We start from the raw sequence: 19031 nt of genomic DNA, 5'->3' as shown, positions 1-19031 counted from the left end.
TGTGAAGTGGTTTATTGTAGAGAAACTTACAGACTCTGATTTCTTTACAGTGGTGGTGATAGGAACCAGGGGTCGCCATGTCAACAACACAAATATAGCCATTTTATTTACTATCCAAAACCACCAGTGAACCCACACGTACCTGCTTAGTTTTTATACGTAATGTTGATGATGGTAAAATAATCATAAATCTGTAAAAAAAAAAGTCTTGTTTGGGACTATTTTGCCTTATAACACCTTGTGTGTACCCCTCCGCCATGAACAGATTGAAATCCATATGGAAAAAAAAATATATGGACAAGCATTTTTTTATAGATTTGAAAAACATTTCAAACACATTGCAGTCCATGCTGAAATCCTTTTAAATACTAAAATGTATTTCAGAATATAGTGCCATATTAACCAAATATATTTTAAAATACATTGTAATAAAATGTCTGTGGACATATTACACATACAGAAAGGTACCATACAAAAATAAGTGTATGTAAATGTATTTATCAAATACGTTTGAAAGTGTGCTTTACTGTTTGGATACCTTCTGAAATCAAATTGTATTCCAGTATGTTAATTTTAAATATTAGCAAATCTTTCACATGGCAAAAGCAAGTGGTATTGATACTCTGTAAAAAAAAGTTTTGATTTGATATCTTGCTTAATTGAAATACATTTTGTGTGAGTGTATCTTAATACAAAGTACAATGCAAAACACAAAAGTCAGTACCATTCATTCAGTTCATGTATACTTATTTTTTTGTAAACTTTGTTAAAACTACATGGAATTGAAAAAAAAAACACATAAATGCATTTTAAAATATATATTCAGCAAATATGTTCCTTGGCCATTTTCATACATTTTAAAATATATTTGATAAATACATTAAGAATATATTTTTCTCCATCTGGGAATAAATGGATTCAAATACATACAATTCATAACTACTTCATGTAATATCTTTCTGTGAGGGAGCTTTCAGAGGCATTAAACTCTTTAGATGTCTGGTTCCTATCACCACCACTGTGAACAATTCTGACTCAGTAGATTTCTCTAGAATGGAGCATGTCACATTAAACCACTCTGAATAACTGAATAATCACAAGCATTTAATTTTGCAGAACTTTTGAAAAATCTGTGGAGTTCCCCTTTAAGTTCTTATCGAATGTCTTTTGTTTTCCTGTTTCTTTATATTTATCAAGGGGAGGTCATAATTCATCTTTCACTTTAACCTTTCACTTTCATACATCTCTCTCTGTCTCTCTTTCTCATTAGGCCTACCTGCAGCCTCCTGGGCCGAGGGAGTGAAAGCCAGCTTTGCAGACATCACACTTTACCCCCATCACGCTCGGCCTGCACGCACAAACACCTTCCTCGTCACACTGCAGGCTCACAGATCCTGGACACAGAGTGATAATGAGATAGAGAAAGACAGAGAATTTATTTTCCAGTCGTCTGCTTCTTAATGAGCTCATGAATTGTTGCAGTTGCGTCACTGGCTCAGCAGAATGAACATTCACATATTCAATGCCGTTTCTGCTGCGTTTCATTCAGATGGCCTGCAGCATGTAAGCTGAGATTTCCTTAATTGCTTTTTGCGTCTAAAAAGGTGCAGTCTCGTAAGAGAGAGCCTCAGCGGAACATTTCGAAAATAACAACGCAGGTCTAGTGTATAGGGATCAGACTGCAATTATGAAAGAACACTTTCTAATTTGTAAAATATTGATGGAACAGAGCAGGACTGCATGTGGCATGCTGTAGATTCGAGATGGATTGCCTGGGTCGTCGTGGGATTGCTTGTTGTTCAGCCATTGCTGTTCGGTCATTGTTTGCGGCAGCAGAGGTTAACTTTTAGATGTTGAGAGTCATTAGTTTTGGCTTGCTATATACTAATTATATTGCTATATAATTAATTGCATAGTGAGATTTACAGTTAATTACATTTACAGTATTATGCAAAAGTCCTAGGTGCAAAAGAACATTATTTAAAACCATTTATCTTTGCAGTAATTGCATTTATGCTTGTAAAAACACCATGTATCATTAGAATGAGTGCAAATAAACAGAAATACAGTAAAACATAAATAAAAAGTAACACAAATTTGTTATTTTCAAAAAAGTAGTTCATACTTTGAAGAACATAATTTGGTTCCGGATTTTAGAGTCAGAACTGAAGACATTGAGAATTTTAACTGACTTGGATTTTATACTAAAATCTTTTTGCTTTGAATAGCAATATATCTTAAATATGCTTTTAAAATATTTTTTTTTTTCACTAACATCATGACATTTGTTGATTTTCTAAGTGAAAATAAATAAACACATCGTATACAGAGAATATACTTCTGGGGCTGCAACAACTAATACAGAATGGCTATGTCAGGTGATTGAAAGAGGAAAATACACATAGCAGAGGCTGCAGTACAGGGTTGAGCATGACTGAAAAATAAAAAAAAAAAACACTTATCATCTAGACAGTTTCCTGTATGATAAGTAAAACCAAACTCAGTGGGCAGCAAGACTATCGTGTGTGAATAAGTGAGAGAATATACACTGCGTCCATGGCAGAAACTCGACATACTATATTAGTGAGATACTGATATAGTGCCTTCCACAAATGTTGCCACTCTGGTAAACATAAGCAAAACAAGCTGCACAGAAGGTTTTTTGCTGCTTATCCTTTTACTCTTTAAGTCAAAATATTAAGAAAAAATCTAACCTTTGTTCAAAGTACAATGATTGAAAGAAAAAAGACTAAAGGGTCATTCTACAGAAATGTCCATTTTTGTGTCCCTAGCATTTACAGATATATTACACTTAAATAACATGTTAGGGTTACAATTTATTATATTTTAAAATAAAACAATAAGTTATTTTAACAATTACACCTTCTTGAGCATCAATTAAACAATATTGGTTTTTAAATCAATTATCTAGAATTCCAAGCGCCACAGAAGTGCTTGTCCCCACAGTCATGTGTAAAGGGTGAGTGACATATTTTCAGGTAAAAAAACACATTTTTCTGCAATTTTAACTACAATAATCTATACATGACTATGGAATACATAAATTAAATGACATAAAGAAAATAAATGCCAAATAAATATCATAAAATATATAATGAAAGTTGTGGTCCCCAGGAGTCATGTCACTGGTGTTACTGCGTAACAAAGAATCTCTTATTTTGAAATAAAAATCACACTGATGACATCACTTGACTTCCTTTTACCTATTTTCTGAAGATCTATGAAAAAAGCACATGGTGAGTCCACTGTGTCTTTTCAGTTATCAGGAATTTTCTCATTTAGCTCATGATTTCATGTGAAGCTTTTAGTCGACGTCACTGGTGTGACCTACTTTATTCTTAGGTCATTGTGAAAAAACAGAATACAAATAGATTAAATTACATATTTTAGTGGATATTCCATGATTGACAACTTGTGGTTTGATGCTCTGTACCAGCCATTTTGTAAAATGCATTTCATTAATATTATTAAAAATGTCTCTGCTGTTACTGTCTCTGGTGTTACCTTTCTTATGTGTAACACAAGTGAGGATTGGTAACACAAGTGACACCTATTGATAGCTAGAAAAGTGGACGTTTCTGTAGAATGACCCTAAATCTTATCATGAAATAAATATTTCTCCCAAAACTGTTTGTCCACATTTCACAACTAAACTATCAGGGATGCTTGCACACTAATGCACACAGACTAACTTGGATGTTTTTCATTTTTCTTCAGGTTTTAGCCTCCAGTGCACAGAGGTTTATGTCACTAGGCACGTTTACATACAGCCTGATAACAACAGATGAGAATAACAGCCATATAAACGCCTGTTTCTGATTTCATTTCCAGCCAGAGAGTTTAATTATGTGCTGTGCATGTGCATTTGCATCATATGCAATGTTTGGGACACCATAAACTGGTCTGCAGAGGGGACAAAGTTCATGCTTCAAACTTAAAGCCTTAATTATAATAGCAGGATGGATGGTCGCAAAGCTCGCAAAAACAAGCCATTCAGACCAGTATATGGGCAAACGAACCACAGCAGGTTTACTCTTTCCCACCAGTCTTTACTGCCCACTTTCAGCTAGAGGTTTTGTGTCATCGGCAGTGGGACTGGCATCCAGCTTATGTGTTGCAGAACATGCTGTCTTTCTCTCACCCTTCTTTAATAAGTACATGTGAAGTGCATGTTCCTGAGTCTGCCATCATTTTAAAACAATTAAAAACACAAGCGCGCCAGCTGAAAACTCAGGTAAACACACTGCTGCTCACCTCTGACTGGACTCACATGATGCTCATTATCATGGTAACGTCTACCCTAAGTGGTACTCCACACATGCACATAATTTTGAGTACTTGTAGTGTGCATGTAAACAGATTTTCATCAGACTGTTGAGTAGAGTGGGCATATAAACACCTCAGTCTTAATTTATGATCAGAATGAATTCACTTGGTTTGGCCACTGTAATAGCCACTGTGATTATCAGCATTTGAATGTGCACTGACATAAATGTATGCTAAAAAACACCAACATCACATACATGGTTATTTCTCTTTTACATGTGAAGAACATGGGCTGATTCCCAATCCCATTTCACCCATTGTCCCTACCACTTAGCCCTTACCCCTTTGCTTTGCACATTCACGCTACCTGGCCCTTCAAATGGAGGTTTTTCTCCAACAGAGTGATATCAGAAAAAAAGAAACACTGACAAGAAACTCTGTGCAAGCGACGAAAGAATCCCACAAATATAGATATTTTCTCTGTTAAAAATTACAATAACCATTGTATTGTCTAAGTTTAATATTGTTTTAATGTACTATGGTGCTTTTTTTATATTAAAAAAAAATGGTATTAGTATGCTGATGTCTCGGTAGCTAACTTTCCCGTTCCACCTTAAATAGTGCAGAAGGTACATTCTGGCACCTTAGATATCAGAACTGCTGTACCACTTAAGGTGGAATGGGAAAATGTGAACAAGAAGCTGGCGAATAGCGAACTTTGGCTTTATATCACCGAAAAATTAGGGGTGGGTGATAAAAAATAATTGTCACATCCCTCCTCTTCGAAAGCATATGATTACCTAAAATTTAAATGGTATTATCTTAGTTTAATGTCATTTCAATGTATTATGGTCCTTTTCTTCATAAAATCACAAGTAGCATCATGATGTCTCAATAGATAGCTAGCTAAATTTCCCATTCCACCCTAAATGGTGCAGCATTTTTGATGCCTCAGGCACCAGAATGTAACTGCTGCACCATTTAATGTGGTACGGGAAAATTAGAACAAGTAGCTGGCGAATAGCTTTATATCACTGAAGAATTAGTGATGTGCGATAAGAAATAATTATTGCATCCCCGCACTTTGAAGGCTTATGATGCCCTAAATGTAACTAAAGAGCAGCAGCGAGGCCTCTGCTATCATTGCAGACTGGCAGGTTCGCCTACAGAGCTGCGCTAGTAGCCTGTTAATGAAGTAATGTTTTTTTATTTGGGGCTTGTCCTATTTCATAGGGGAAGATTTCAACCACCATCCCTTGTAACTCAGTTTCAAGGCGCAAACTGACACTTGAAAACAAGTGGGATCGAGCTTTAGTGACTCTGGGGTCCTAGGCAAAAGAAAAGAATGTGGCCTCCTGGATGCACATTTTTAAACTAGCTGAGGCTCTGGGCTCCCCAGTGATGTAACCGCCTACACTCTGAAATAATCAATGTGTAAATAAAATAATTTTAAATGAAAGAGTCCTAAAATCTAGTCGATATGCCTAATATTTCATATATCCTGTATCTGCCAATATAGTCATAATGTGGTATGGATTACATTTTTGAGCCCCAACACTGGAGCTATCTATACTACCATTAGCATTAGCATTGTGTATGGCCTGCTGATCCTGTGCAGCGCCCTGTTCTGACTGAAAAAGTTCAGCTCGCTTTGGGAGTGCAGCGACAAAGGTTTTGCTTTCCTCCAAATTTCTGAGTTTCTCTGCTGCACTTGGATGACTTAATTTGATTTGTCTGAACACCCAGAAAATCACACCGAAAAACCTCCTGTCCAGAATGTAGATTAAAATGACTGATGACCGCAGGGCTAGTATATGATCTATGATATCAAATTTCATTACATGATGTTATTGACCACACAGATAACTCCTCATTAGAGGAGAAATACAGAAAACCAGCCTCATAAGATTTGTTTGTAATGTTCCTTTATTGTTTCTGCAACTTTCAATTGCAGTGGAGCAATGCAGAAAATCTGTTGTGCGCTTGTTAAAGCCCTTTTTACACAAGTATACATTTCCATTCCTTCTGATAATCAAGACCCTGTAGACAAGCTTACCAGATGTGTGTCAGATATTCCTCAGCGGATGTCGCAAAAGCTTCTACAACTAAATCACAAAAGCACAGAAATTCCGATCCCTGGTACTAAAACTCAGGGAAAGCCGCTTTATGAGAAGTGCAGTTCTGTAGCTTCAGGTACCAAACCTAAAGTATGAAACCTGGGTGTGATCTTAGACTCTGAGCTCTGTTTTATCCTGCCTGTAAATGCAATCACTAAAGTAGCTTTCTATCCTTTGAGAAATATTGCGAAAGTTCAGCTTTTTCTATGTCAGAGCGATGCAGAGAAACTTTTTTTGATTACTATAAAACCTGGATCCTATTATAAATACAGGTATCCTTATAAGAACTAAACACAGAGCTCATACCCCCCCTTGAAAGAACTGCACTGGCTACCTGTTTCTTTTAGGATAGACTTTAAAGTTCTGCCGCTAGTTTTTAAGGCTCGAAATGACCTTAAAGCACTCGCTTACATCACAGAGTGTCTGTCTGTTTATGTTCCAACATATGATTATTATTATTTTGGAAAATATGAATAGAAAGAAGATCCCACCTGAACTATGTACACTTTATCCAATCGAACATCTTCCCTCCAAATCCTCATTATCAGCAGCTCAGTATAAAACCAGATATTCTCATTATGATGTTAAGAGTCATGCACTGAGAGAAGAAAAAGAGAGCTGTAGTTTCCGCTGTGTACTCTCAGAGAAAGTTGTGTTTGCTGTTTGTGATGAAGACCAATCTACCGTTGCCTGATTGGCTAAATGCAATGCACATTCATTTGCATAAACTTTTCCATTTGCATAAACTTTCTGGCCATGAGGCAAAGCATTTTTTACCACACCGCAAACCATCATGTACCGCACAAGGCGGCAGAGCTCTCCATGGAAATGAATAGGATACAGTGAGGCGAAGATGCAAGTAGACATGCACCGTTAAGATTGATGAAAACAGGAATAAAGTCATTTGTTGCAGCTCTCCACACTTCTGCACACTTTAATGCACAATCACTGTGTGTTTGCTGAATTTGACATATTGGGGAATAAAAAAAAATATCAAATATGGTTTGTGCAAAAGTTATGGCACATTTTATATTATAGTTTTATTGTTTGCTATTATGTTGATCTCAGCATTACTTAATAATTACCAAAACATGTCAGTGACACATTATTTTGGGTGGTCATTTTTAGATTAAATAAACACTTAATGGACTCTCAGTAATATGTCAAATACATATGAGGGTTAGGATTAGGTTTTGGGCTGAGGTTAAGGTTAGGGACTTAACAACTCAGTACCCATAAAAAAGATGAAGACAGTTGCAATGGGAATAAAAGAACATGGTTGAAAGTAGGTTCTACTTGAACCTGGTTAATTGCATAAAATGTCCATGTTACATTTAACCCATTGTGCTGTACTCTCTCCTATGAGTGAAACAGGCCTGATTGTGTATGTGTGTGTCTCACCCATAGTGTTGCAGCTGCAGTTGTAACAGGGCAGCTGCGGCGATGGTCTGTAGAAGTTTTCTCTGCAGCGTTCGCAGTGTGGCCCCGCTGTGTTTTCCCTGCAGCCGATGCAGCGCCCCCCGCTGCCTGTGCTGCGGTACTGCTCTGCATCAAACTCACACTCATCTGCACGCCCGCTGCAGTTGCACACTGACGCAGGCAGAGAGAGAGAGAGAGAGAGAGAGAGAGAGAGAGTCATAGTATGAAGTGAGGCAGCAAGGAAAGAGCGAAAAAGAATGCGAGAAATGAGGCAGAAAGCAGAAAACAAACAATGAAAAAAATGAGAAAATGTATTAGTAATACATAAGTAATTGCCTCTGAAAGTTTCAAGTCATTGAACAGCTCTTTCTCTGTATCACTGACACATTTGCACAACAGTAAATTATTCAAGCTCTACCATCCAATCACAGTCCTCAAAGACTGCTCATTACGCATGAGCCACCTAGGGGGGGCATTGTGGGAAATGACCCATTTTATTCCAAATCTGCCCGTCTCTGTCTCTTTAGTCTGTAATAACTGTGCGATTATCACTCCCCGGTGGGCCGTACTGTCTCTGCCTGACATTGAAGGAAGGCTATTCTTCAGTACACTCCGCAAGGATTCCTAATCCCAGTACATCACTGCTTATTAAACCATAACAATGATTCCTTTTGTATTTTAGTACACAGGCCACTCGTACATTAATTAGAAGGCCCTCTAGAGAAGTTTGAGCAGTAGTAGGTTTTAGTATTCTAGCAAGTGGGTAAGATTTGTCTTAGAAGCATTCAAGCGTATGGCTGCATCATGCATTTAGTCATATTTTTAGTTGAAAATATGGAACAGAGCGGAATAAAATGTGAGAATGCATTGTGGGTGGAAATTTCTAGACACTTCTAGCAAAAAAATAGATAAATACTAAATATATACACCAACCAGGCACTTCATTAAGTACACCTACCTTATATTTACACTCTTGGTCCATTTTATTGGCTTCACCTATAATTTGAAAGCCCCCTGTCAACCTGTTCTTCAAGGGCCACAACCCCCACAGGACCACCACAGAGCAGGTATTATATGGGTGGTGGATCATTCTCAGCACTGCAGTGACACTGACATAATGGTGCTCTGTTAGTGTGTGTTGTGCTGGTACAAGTGGACCAGACACAGCAGTGCTGCTGGAGTTTTTAAATAGTGAGTCCACTCACTGTCCACTCTGTTAGACACTCCTGCCTTGTTTGATCCACCTTGTAGATGTAACGTCAGAGTAGTTCATCTGTTGCTGCACAGTTTGTGTTGGTCCCCTAGTCCTTTATCAGTGGTCACAAGACACTGTTGGCTGGATATTTCTGGTTGGTGGACTATTCTCAGTCCAGCAGTGACATTGAGGTGTTTAAAAACTAGAGCAGCACTGCTGTGTCTGATCTACTCATATCAGCACAACACACAGTAACACACCATCACCATGTCACTGCAGTGCTGCTCTGTGGTGGTCCTATAAGAACAGGGTCAAAGTGAACTCACAAAGTATGCAGAAAACAGATGGACTACAGTCTGTAATTGTAGAGCTACAAAGTACAAATCCAAAAAAAAATTAAAATAACATTTATCACTATTGTGTAAGCTATTATTTTTCACAATTAATTGAGTAATCAGTTATTGCTAAAAGGCCAAGCAGTAAAAAAAAGTCTTATCTTCCCTATAAGAACCCATGAATAGCATTTACAAGCTCCAATACTTAGCTTGCAAAAAAAAAAACTAACAAACAAAAAAAAACAGGGGACCTTTAAAAACATATAGTTTGAATGTTTGAAGAGTCAGAGAATTTATTATGGTCTGTCATTTCCATAAGCTGACCTGCTTAACCAGTCCTAACAAGTCAGTTAGGGCTTAATAAGATAATGAAGTTCTGTGGCTTTACAACTGGAAGCGTGTCCAGACTTTTTTTCACATGCCACATTTGCTATTTTATTTTATCCTATTTTTATAAGATCTAATATAAAATATCTGTATTAACTTTTGCAGAAATATAGGTTATGTAATTTGGCCAAACTTATGTGTACACCTTTGTATATACAGTACTGTGCAAAAAATTTTAGGCAGCTGAGAAAATTACATTTACAAAAGCTGTTTATCTGGACATAAGCCTTCGTTTGATCAGAAACACACATACTAAATACAAATAATATTAGTACAGTACATAGTGATTTTACATGTCATGTATATTAACTTTAGCTCACAAGATCTCAATTTCTTTCATTCTTTAATTTACATTTTTTACTTTATCTATGTTTATTTATATCTATGTATTTTTAATAATATGCTTAAGTGCCTAAACTTTTTCACAGTACTGTATATTTGGTCCAAAGTGCATTCAGTGCTACTTTCATTATTTTCCATGATATATGTTGTTGAGAGTGGGCTTTACACATACAAGAAATACCAATGCTGTTATGATGATGTGTTTTTGGAGAAAGCTTTTAGTTTTCTCAAACCTCCTCTTTATACAAATGGATACGGATGCAGAGTACAAGGCTAGTCTTTCATCCATGCTCTCTCACGATTGCTAACACTAACGCTAATTTAACTCAGTTTCTGGCTTGTTTTTTAATCTTAAAGTCTCTCTCTCTCTCTCTCTCTCTCTCTCTCTCATCCACATCAATTAATGTATGTGCGTACCCCCTCAAGAGAGAGAAGCATATGGCACCAAACTAGCAGTGCCTACTTTACAAATGAAAGCCATAGCGTGGCCAATAACGATGCAAATTCTTGTCGCGGCTGCGCATACATTACACAAAACGTGCCTTTTGCCGCCTTTGCTGTCGTTTACTGGTGTTTTAGTTAACCAAAACGTAAATCCTCGTTTTCATTTGGAAGAACGACAGTCGGTTGCAAAAAGCCATCTGTTGGCCGCAGAAAACGAGTTAATTAAAATGACACGTGGCTTATTAGAATGGCAAATTAAACAATTACCAGACTGTGCTTTTTTTTGTTTGTTTTGTTTTTGGTTGGCGCTTTTTAGGTTTATCGGATCAGTCAATTACCGCCTCCCTCGTTTGTGAAAACCATATAGAAGTATGCCAAGAGAGATAAGCGGGAAACCCACTCTCGCATGTATACCCAGCCGACTGCACACGGACGCAGTTGCTAAAAAACATATTAGTGTTAATTACCCCAGGCAGCCACCAAACAAACAATTCTTTTGTTGGGATTATTCAAGATAATACAAAAAGCACACATCCCCAGTTTGTGCTCAAAAACAGAGCTGCTGTTTGTTGATATAATCGCTAAGCCAGAGGGATTTGATCCAGTCCCTCAAACACAGCCAGTACATCCACATATTCGCTTGATTTTACTTAGACACCTAGCATTTTGAAATATTTTAAAGACAAGCTTGTTTTCTTTGTCAGCTTGTTATGACTGATAGGGGTCCATATCATGGAAAACCAGATTAGTTCAAGTTTCAAAAAGTACATTTCACTGCTAGTCCACACAGTCTATATATGGAATAAAGCTGCAAGAACATCCTGTATTGATTTCACTGTTGTTGTGATGTTAGCCTTCAGTGGTTTAACCCCACCTATTCATGCTGAATTCACGCTGGTAAATAACTAACCATTTCACATCAAACCACTATGAATGACTCTCTTGTCCCCCTTGTTCCCTTACTATTTCCCAACAGAGGTTGGAAAATGGTCATTAGGACAACTGGTTTTGGTACATAAAACGTTATAAGCACACATAAGTGGGCTTCAGGGAGAAAAAAACAAGAAAATGTTGGATATTGGCCTTTTAATATACTTAAGAAGCAAGTTTATTTAAATAAAAACTATCACACAAGGAAGTATTTGTCATAATATTTATGAAAGTACTGCTTTAGAACTAATGACATACCTCACACATTTTATCCCCTTGTGATGGCAGCAATGAAATCTTCAGCTGTTTAAAGGACCTTTAGGCTAAACGAGTTTCAATATGTGTAAAGCTTTATGAATGTAAAGCTTGAATAGTTGCCAATTATAGGTTGTCTCTCTCTCTCTCTCTATAAATGTAGATACATATAAATATACACATACCTCGTATCTCCAAAATGAGAGCTTTATAGGAGAAGGAAAAAACATACTCTACTTTTAATGTAAATCAATGGAACCAGACTTATCTCCAAGTAATTTTGGATCATTTCCTTTGGTCCATTCATCATGAAATTTACACACTACGTAAAGGACAATGAGTACTTTCACATTATGTAAAAAAAACCCAGAAAAACGACAAGAATGGAGATACAAGGTTTTGTTTCGACAGCAGCAATTTATATATTGCACATTGTGCGGTGCAGTTAATGACTTTAGCACTGCAGGACAGAAGTTTACCCTGCTGTCACATCAGTTCTGTTGGGATCTGCACAGTAAATGAGTTAGCTTAAAAGTCCCCAGACACACACCCACAATGTCCAGTTTGCCACAGGATGTTCCAAACTTAGACTGACCTTACTTTGGGACAATATGGGTTGCAAAAGCATACATACTGTCTGGGGAATTGCATCACTTTCTTTAATGATCTAATTTTACCTGCTAGCAGAAAAAGGCCAACTTTTATTTATTTATTTTTTTTTTTATCTTTGGCTGGCTAATTTGTTCTAAGAATAGGATTTCAGTGATTTTAGACACCAACTCCCACAAACATTGCACTCTTTTTTTCCCTTTTTACGGTGTATTAGGCACATGAACACAATAATCACAAAGTTTCAGGTTCACATGTTTGGCCTAGCTCCAAAAAACCAACAAAAATATATTAAATCATATGAGTTAATGTAAAACGTAACATGGTAACTAAATTGTCTGGTAACAGCAACGTTATTAGCAGTAAATGACTGTACTGATTATTTAACCCTCCTATTATCTTTGGGGTCAATTTGACCCCATTCAAATTTTAACAACGCTAAATAAATTACGGACATAATGTTTTTGCTTCATATTTAATGACTTTCCCTAATTTAATGGGGACAACTGGGTAAACATAACATGATGACGATATGTTTTCAATGTCTAAAACACATTTCGTACACATTGGTATTCTTTGGGGTCAGTTTGACCCCAGGCTGTTTTAGCTGTATAAAATATAAGAAATGTCAATATTTTTCACACGTTTGTTTTGGTTGTTTTGGATGATACTGAGGTCCTTATAACATGCAATTTTATAATCTTCAAAAACTTCCTCTGCTTTAGGGCCCTAACCTGATACAGCCATCCCTGTAGTAGTGCGAGAACCACCAATAGTCCACAGCACATGGGGGGGTGGATAATTTCAACCAGAATTTTTGTATTTCCTGGGGTCAAATTGATCTCAAGAATAAAATATGTTAGTAAATTTTAGGATAACAGGGGGCCTAACTTGATTTCTCAAAAAATGTGTAGAATAATGAAAGAAAACCATATGTTACTGGCCTAAAGAGTCAAAATAAGAATACACAAAAGGTAGTTATCCATAGTACCAGTAACAGTAATATCAATTAGAGCTTTAGTTTGTCCATAGATTTGCAAGTAATAACTACATAATTTAACAGATGGATTCTACAAGTCACTTAACAGATGGGTTGTAAGGCTTAGTCCCATTTAAGCAGAAGTTCAGTGTTTTAGAGTATATTAGTTGAACAATAGGTGTGAATAGGCCATATGGTATGAAAGCACTGTTGTAAAAAGAATAGTTAACTCTAAAATCTCTAAAATGGCAACTTTTACCGTTCTTTTCTTTTAACATAAGTTAATGTAAAGAGATTTTATTCCAAGCAATTTTGGAGCATCTCTGTTGGTTCATTCATCATGAAATTTTCCCACAATGTAAAGAGCATTAGGTGTGCTTAAATGATGTAGAAAAAATGGGGAAAAAATGGAGATACTTATTTTTTTGGACAGTGAAAATATGGTTAACCAATGCTTTATTTTTAAGGCTTCTCAAGCATGACAGGGTCTATTCTGGAAACCCAACAGGCTAGGGGGGACCTGGGGAAAAGTATGCACCCCACATAAAACTGAGCATTTAATTTACAGTACTTCAACGGTTTTTTTAAACATTGTAGGCTAGTTGGTAGTTGTCATCCTCTCTGTAGCGATATCCTTGGTCTTACGCATGTTACCTGGTTCCCATGAACCTGAAAATAGTCCTCCCCTAAAATTAAATTGTATGGAATAGTTCATTTCTATACAGCTCTGCAAAATATATCTGGCATGAATGTCTAGAACTGACCCTTGGCACATTTTAACCTCTTCAACTCCACTGGTGGTTCCAAAATGCACTTGGTCATATTCTTCATAACTTTCATATTTCATAAGCTACATTCAAAAGGTGGGTGTCATATGAGAGCTGTAACTGTCTTCTTTCCAGTCAAATAAATGGGTAATGTAATTTTAAACCCTTATAATAGAAAAAGCTGAACATCTGCTGAAAGTTGACCCATTTTTCCACAAATCTAGTCTATAAACTATAAACAGATGGTGTCTCTTCAGTGATATACTCTTTTATATAGACTTTTTATAAAATAATACAAAGAGCTTCTAAGATTTTTGGCTTTTAGCAGTAAATTGTAAGCATATAGCAATATGTGTATGATCATAAAACACATGATCTATTAATTTGAGGGGAGCTTTTACAAAAAATAAATAAATACAATAAAAATCTACATTTATTTCATGCAGTTACTGAATAATTTACCTTACGATTTGGTCATGTAAATTCAGATGGACAAACCAAGATATAACCTGGAGAATAAGAGGTTAAAGCATGGTTGACAGTACTTTTTCAGAACTTACTCAACTGTAGGGCAATGTAAATCAAACTCTAATTAATTGAATACATTTCCAGAGGGATATAATTAACTGTAAATGTTTATTTTGATTCATTCAAAGGATTTCTCAAGAATGCTGTGTAACAGTTAAAGGAACGTATGGTTTTGCCTAGTCTATGAAGTTAAAAGTAGATGTTAGATACATAAAAGCTTGCTTGACACAGAAGATTAAAAGTAGCATTAGTAACTCAGGTTTGAACAAAATGTCTATTAGAACCTCTCTGCTTTTTTGATGTTTGGTTTTGCTATGGTGTTGATTGGAACTGAAATGTAGGCCCATATATACTCTAAAAAATGATGATATCTAAGAGGTTCTTGGCTTGGACATATAGTTCTTTTATTGGCACAGGATTGTGTGGATGTCTTTTAAGCCTACACTTGCAGATTTCATTTGAATAGTTGATTAGGGATCCAACGATTGTTCTTCTATGGCATTATAGCAAAAACCCTTTTCCGCAACTTTTCAGTCATGGCAAATTAAGCAGAAATGATAACGTTGCACTTACAGCAATACTGACTGTTGATAAACCTGCTGTAGTATATAATTGGCTTCAGTACTCACTCACACACTGGTTGGCAGAATCTGCAGTGGCGCGAGCCCAGGGGCGGTCCTGGTAGAATGGGGCACAGTGCTGGCAGTCCGTCCCAGCAGTGTGATGCTCACATGCACACACCAACCGTCCATTCTCGTTTGGCACACACTCGCTGGCATGCCCGTTACACTTGCATCTGTGTTTTGAGGAGAGATAATGATCTGAGGACAGTGTCAAAAACATTGCTGTTGTTTTGGATAGAAAATGACACTCAACCCCGGAGACAGTTAGAGGTAATTAAAGCTGTAAGACAGTTGAGACTTTTGTGTTAGAGATAATTAAGGAACAGCAGAAGTGTTTGAAAGTGTGTTGGCACTTGTTAAAGAAAAACTCAAGCTCAAGCCAGCTACCCATTGACTTCTATTATAAGTGTGTCTTGAGGCAATATTGCTATTCTTTTTTCATTTCAATATTTCTTTCTATACTTTTCTACAAACATCAGAAAGCAGTGATTTGTATTAGCTTCATTGTTTGTTGACACTTTACGCTCTTTCTGAAATTGATGCCCACAAAATGTTCCAGAAAAGTTAAGACAGGCAATTTAACATTGTGAGATGTTTAAAAAGCACCTTTGCCAGGTGATGCTTGGGTACAAAAGGAGCATCCCGGAATGACCTAGTCCTTTATGAGCAAAGATAGGTCCTTGTCTCTACACTCATTGTCCATTTTATCAGCTCCACTTACCATATAGAAGCACTTTGTATACTGTAGTCCATCCGTTTCTCTGCATACCTTATTAACCTCCTTTAACTCTGGTATGAATGAATCAGACACAGCAGTGCTTCTGGAGTTTTAAACACCTCAGTGTCACTGCTGGGCGGAGAATAGTCCACTTACCAATAATATCTAAGCAATAGCAACCTGTAGGCAGCGTCTTGTGACCACTGATGAAGGACTACAAGATGACCAACACAAACTGTGCAGCAACAGATAAGCTATTATATGCGATAAGTCTCTGACTTTATATCTACAAGGTGGACCAACAAGGTAGGTGTGTCTAATAGAGTGGACAGTGAGTGGACACAGTGTTTAAAAACTCCAGTTTCTAACTCCAGCAGCACTGCTGTGTCTGATCCACTCGTACCAGCGCAACACATATTAACACACCACCACGTCAGTGTCACTGCAGTGCTGAGAATGATCCACCACCCAAATAATACCTGATCTGTGGCGTCCTGTGGGGCTCCTGACCATTAAAGAACAGAATAAAATGGGGCTAACAAAGTATGCAGAGAAACAGATGGACTACAGTCTGTAATTGCAGAGCTACAAAGTGCACCTATATAGTAAGTGGAGCTGATAAAATGGACAATGAGTGTAGAAACAAGGAGATTTTCCTAATAAAGTCCTTGGGGAGTCTACATACACACTTCGGAGCAACATATGCTGCCGTTCAGATGATGTATTTTTCAGAGACATCTATGCTTATTTCAACATGACAGCAGAAAGCTATATTCTTCATGTTACAACAGCATGGCTGTGTAATCAAAGAGTGCCTGCTGTCCAGACCTGTTTCCTATTGAAGACGTGTGGTGCAATATGAAGTGCAAAATATGACAACAAAGGCTCTGTTCAGTTGCACAGCTGAAAACTTGTTTAAAGGAAGAATGGCAAAAAAATCTCTTCAAAACACCTCTTTTAAAACTAGATCAATTGGCATCGTAGTCGCCAAAACAATTATTAGGTGTTGTCAAAAGGAAATGTGTTAACACATAAACATGCTCCTGCCCTAACTTAATGCAGGCATCAGATTTGGAATGAGCATATATATAATGTGAAACATCAAATATTGTGTTTTTGTAGTGTTTTCAACTTAATAGAGGTCAAACTGTAAGTATAAGAAAATACATCCAAATGATGCTTCATATTAACACCATAAAATCCCAGTCTTGTTACATACTAAGGCTTATTATTCACTAACTACAAGGACTTCGATACAAACTAGTTGAGCTGTTCTTAGGTTACAGAAGTGTGTAATAAAACTTTGGGCCTGCTGGTGGGCCCCAGCCATTTAAGGAGTTCATTGATCATAAGCTACAGATGCAGATTCCTTGAACTTTATAGTAAGCTAAATGCCATTGGAGAAGAGATGTTTGGATTTCAGTGGTGTTAGCATGTGTTGTGTAATCTTTGATAGCAGCACACCAAAGCCAATTCACCAACACCAAATAATTCAACTTAATTACACACACATGTCCACCATCCTATGCCCCCACTCCCTGTTTCCCACCACACACACACACACAGAGCAATCCCTCTGTCTCACCACTCCCACCACACACACAGCATTCTCTCACCACCAAATCCTGTTTACATTGCAAACACATTAACTCAAAGAAGTTTTGCACTTCCTGCAGAACAGATTGTAGGTTTTTGCCAGAAGTCAGTATCTGTGTTTAGTGTGCATATGCATTCGGCTGCTTGGCACAGACTGACATTTTCAGTCCAACAGTTCAGCACTGTAGGTTAATGCATCAACGTGTCATGCTTGCCTTCTTATGTATCTGTATATTTTTTTCAGAATAAGATTGTCTGAAAAAAAAAGATACAATGGCTGAGCAACAATATCAAAATGCTCCTGACTTTGTAAATCATTTTTGGCCCATATCATCGAAAACCAAGATTTCCTTGATTTTTGAAATAAGTGTTAGATGTAATATCTGAACCAGCGCTGTAACTAGGATCAAAACTTTAGTGAGGTTGATTTTGTAGAAAAGTGATCTACATCACACTAATGGCTGAATGTGTATTACAGCAACTGGCACTGTCTCATTTAGTCTTTTTTTTCATTTTTTGTAGTGTTCCTTTTACACATCCATAATTGTTATGAACCTGTTTATTTCCGTTTGTTCATTTCCAATCCCTCCATTCTTCAATAAACTGCTTTAACCCCTTAAAATCCCAGGCTTATTGCCATTTAAGGGGTTAACTCTAGGTACCCTGCATTTTATTTAGTTAATTATACAATTATTTATTGACATATTTATTTTCAGATGTGAATACATGTTGAGATCTGTCTATTGTTGCCGTCAGAACAACACCTCCAAACAAATTACTCTACAGAAGAAGGGTAGTTGATAGTTTTATATTGATTGTTTTTCATTTACCTTTCTCTCTGCTTGGCTCTTTTTCTCTCTTACTTCTTAGATTTCACTGATTACTGAAAAAACATACTTTAAGGGGAAGGTAATCTAGCAGTTAACTGAACATAATATAGCCTTTTGTACCTGTTGATTTCTTAATTACAATTGATCAATTTGACCAAAAATTTAATTAATAAAGGGTGGCATCAGACTTCTGCACAGTATTGTGTATATGATCTCACATTCTGACACTGTACAGAAACAAGTGTGTGTGTGTGTGTGTGTGTGTGTATAGGTGTGTGTGAGCATGTTTCACCTGCCCCCCACTGAGAAGTCAGAGATGGCATAAAAGTAGGAGCGCAGCACTTTGGCATCCTTAAAAAACTCGTCTCCAAATGTGTTGAGCCTGTTCAAAGAGATCAGAAGATCAGTGGCTGTCACCCACTCCTGCAGAGAGAAAGAGAGAGAGAGAAAGAGAGAGAGAGAGAATGAATATGTGAAGAATGACTTTACAAATGGATTGTATAACATATTCCCATTTTAGCTCTTTTTAGATCAGTCTGTTTCATAGGATGTAGATACAATTGTGTATTATTTTCTAATAAAACACTATTTTAGACTTTTAAGAATTTATTAGAATTAATTACTTTATTAGAGATAATTAATTTATGAATCATTTATTTATAATTTATTA

General features: G+C 36.9%; 1 protein-coding gene across 1 annotated transcript in view; it reads right to left on the bottom strand.

Moving 5' to 3' along the window:
- Positions 1-19031, bottom strand: part of lamc3 (laminin, gamma 3) — a 193949-nt gene that overhangs the window by 109596 nt on the left and 65322 nt on the right. The window contains 4 exon segments of the mRNA XM_036579937.1: positions 1277-1394; positions 7806-7994; positions 15224-15390; positions 18654-18784. Of these exon segments, the coding sequence (XP_036435830.1) occupies positions 1277-1394; positions 7806-7994; positions 15224-15390; positions 18654-18784 (605 nt within the window).

Source organism: Colossoma macropomum, unplaced genomic scaffold (assembly GCF_904425465.1).
Source record: "Colossoma macropomum unplaced genomic scaffold, Colossoma_macropomum, whole genome shotgun sequence".
NCBI classification, from domain to species: domain Eukaryota; kingdom Metazoa; phylum Chordata; class Actinopteri; order Characiformes; family Serrasalmidae; genus Colossoma; species Colossoma macropomum.
The sequence above is the reverse complement of the archived record's forward strand: the minus strand, read 5'-3'. Positions and strand labels throughout refer to the sequence as shown.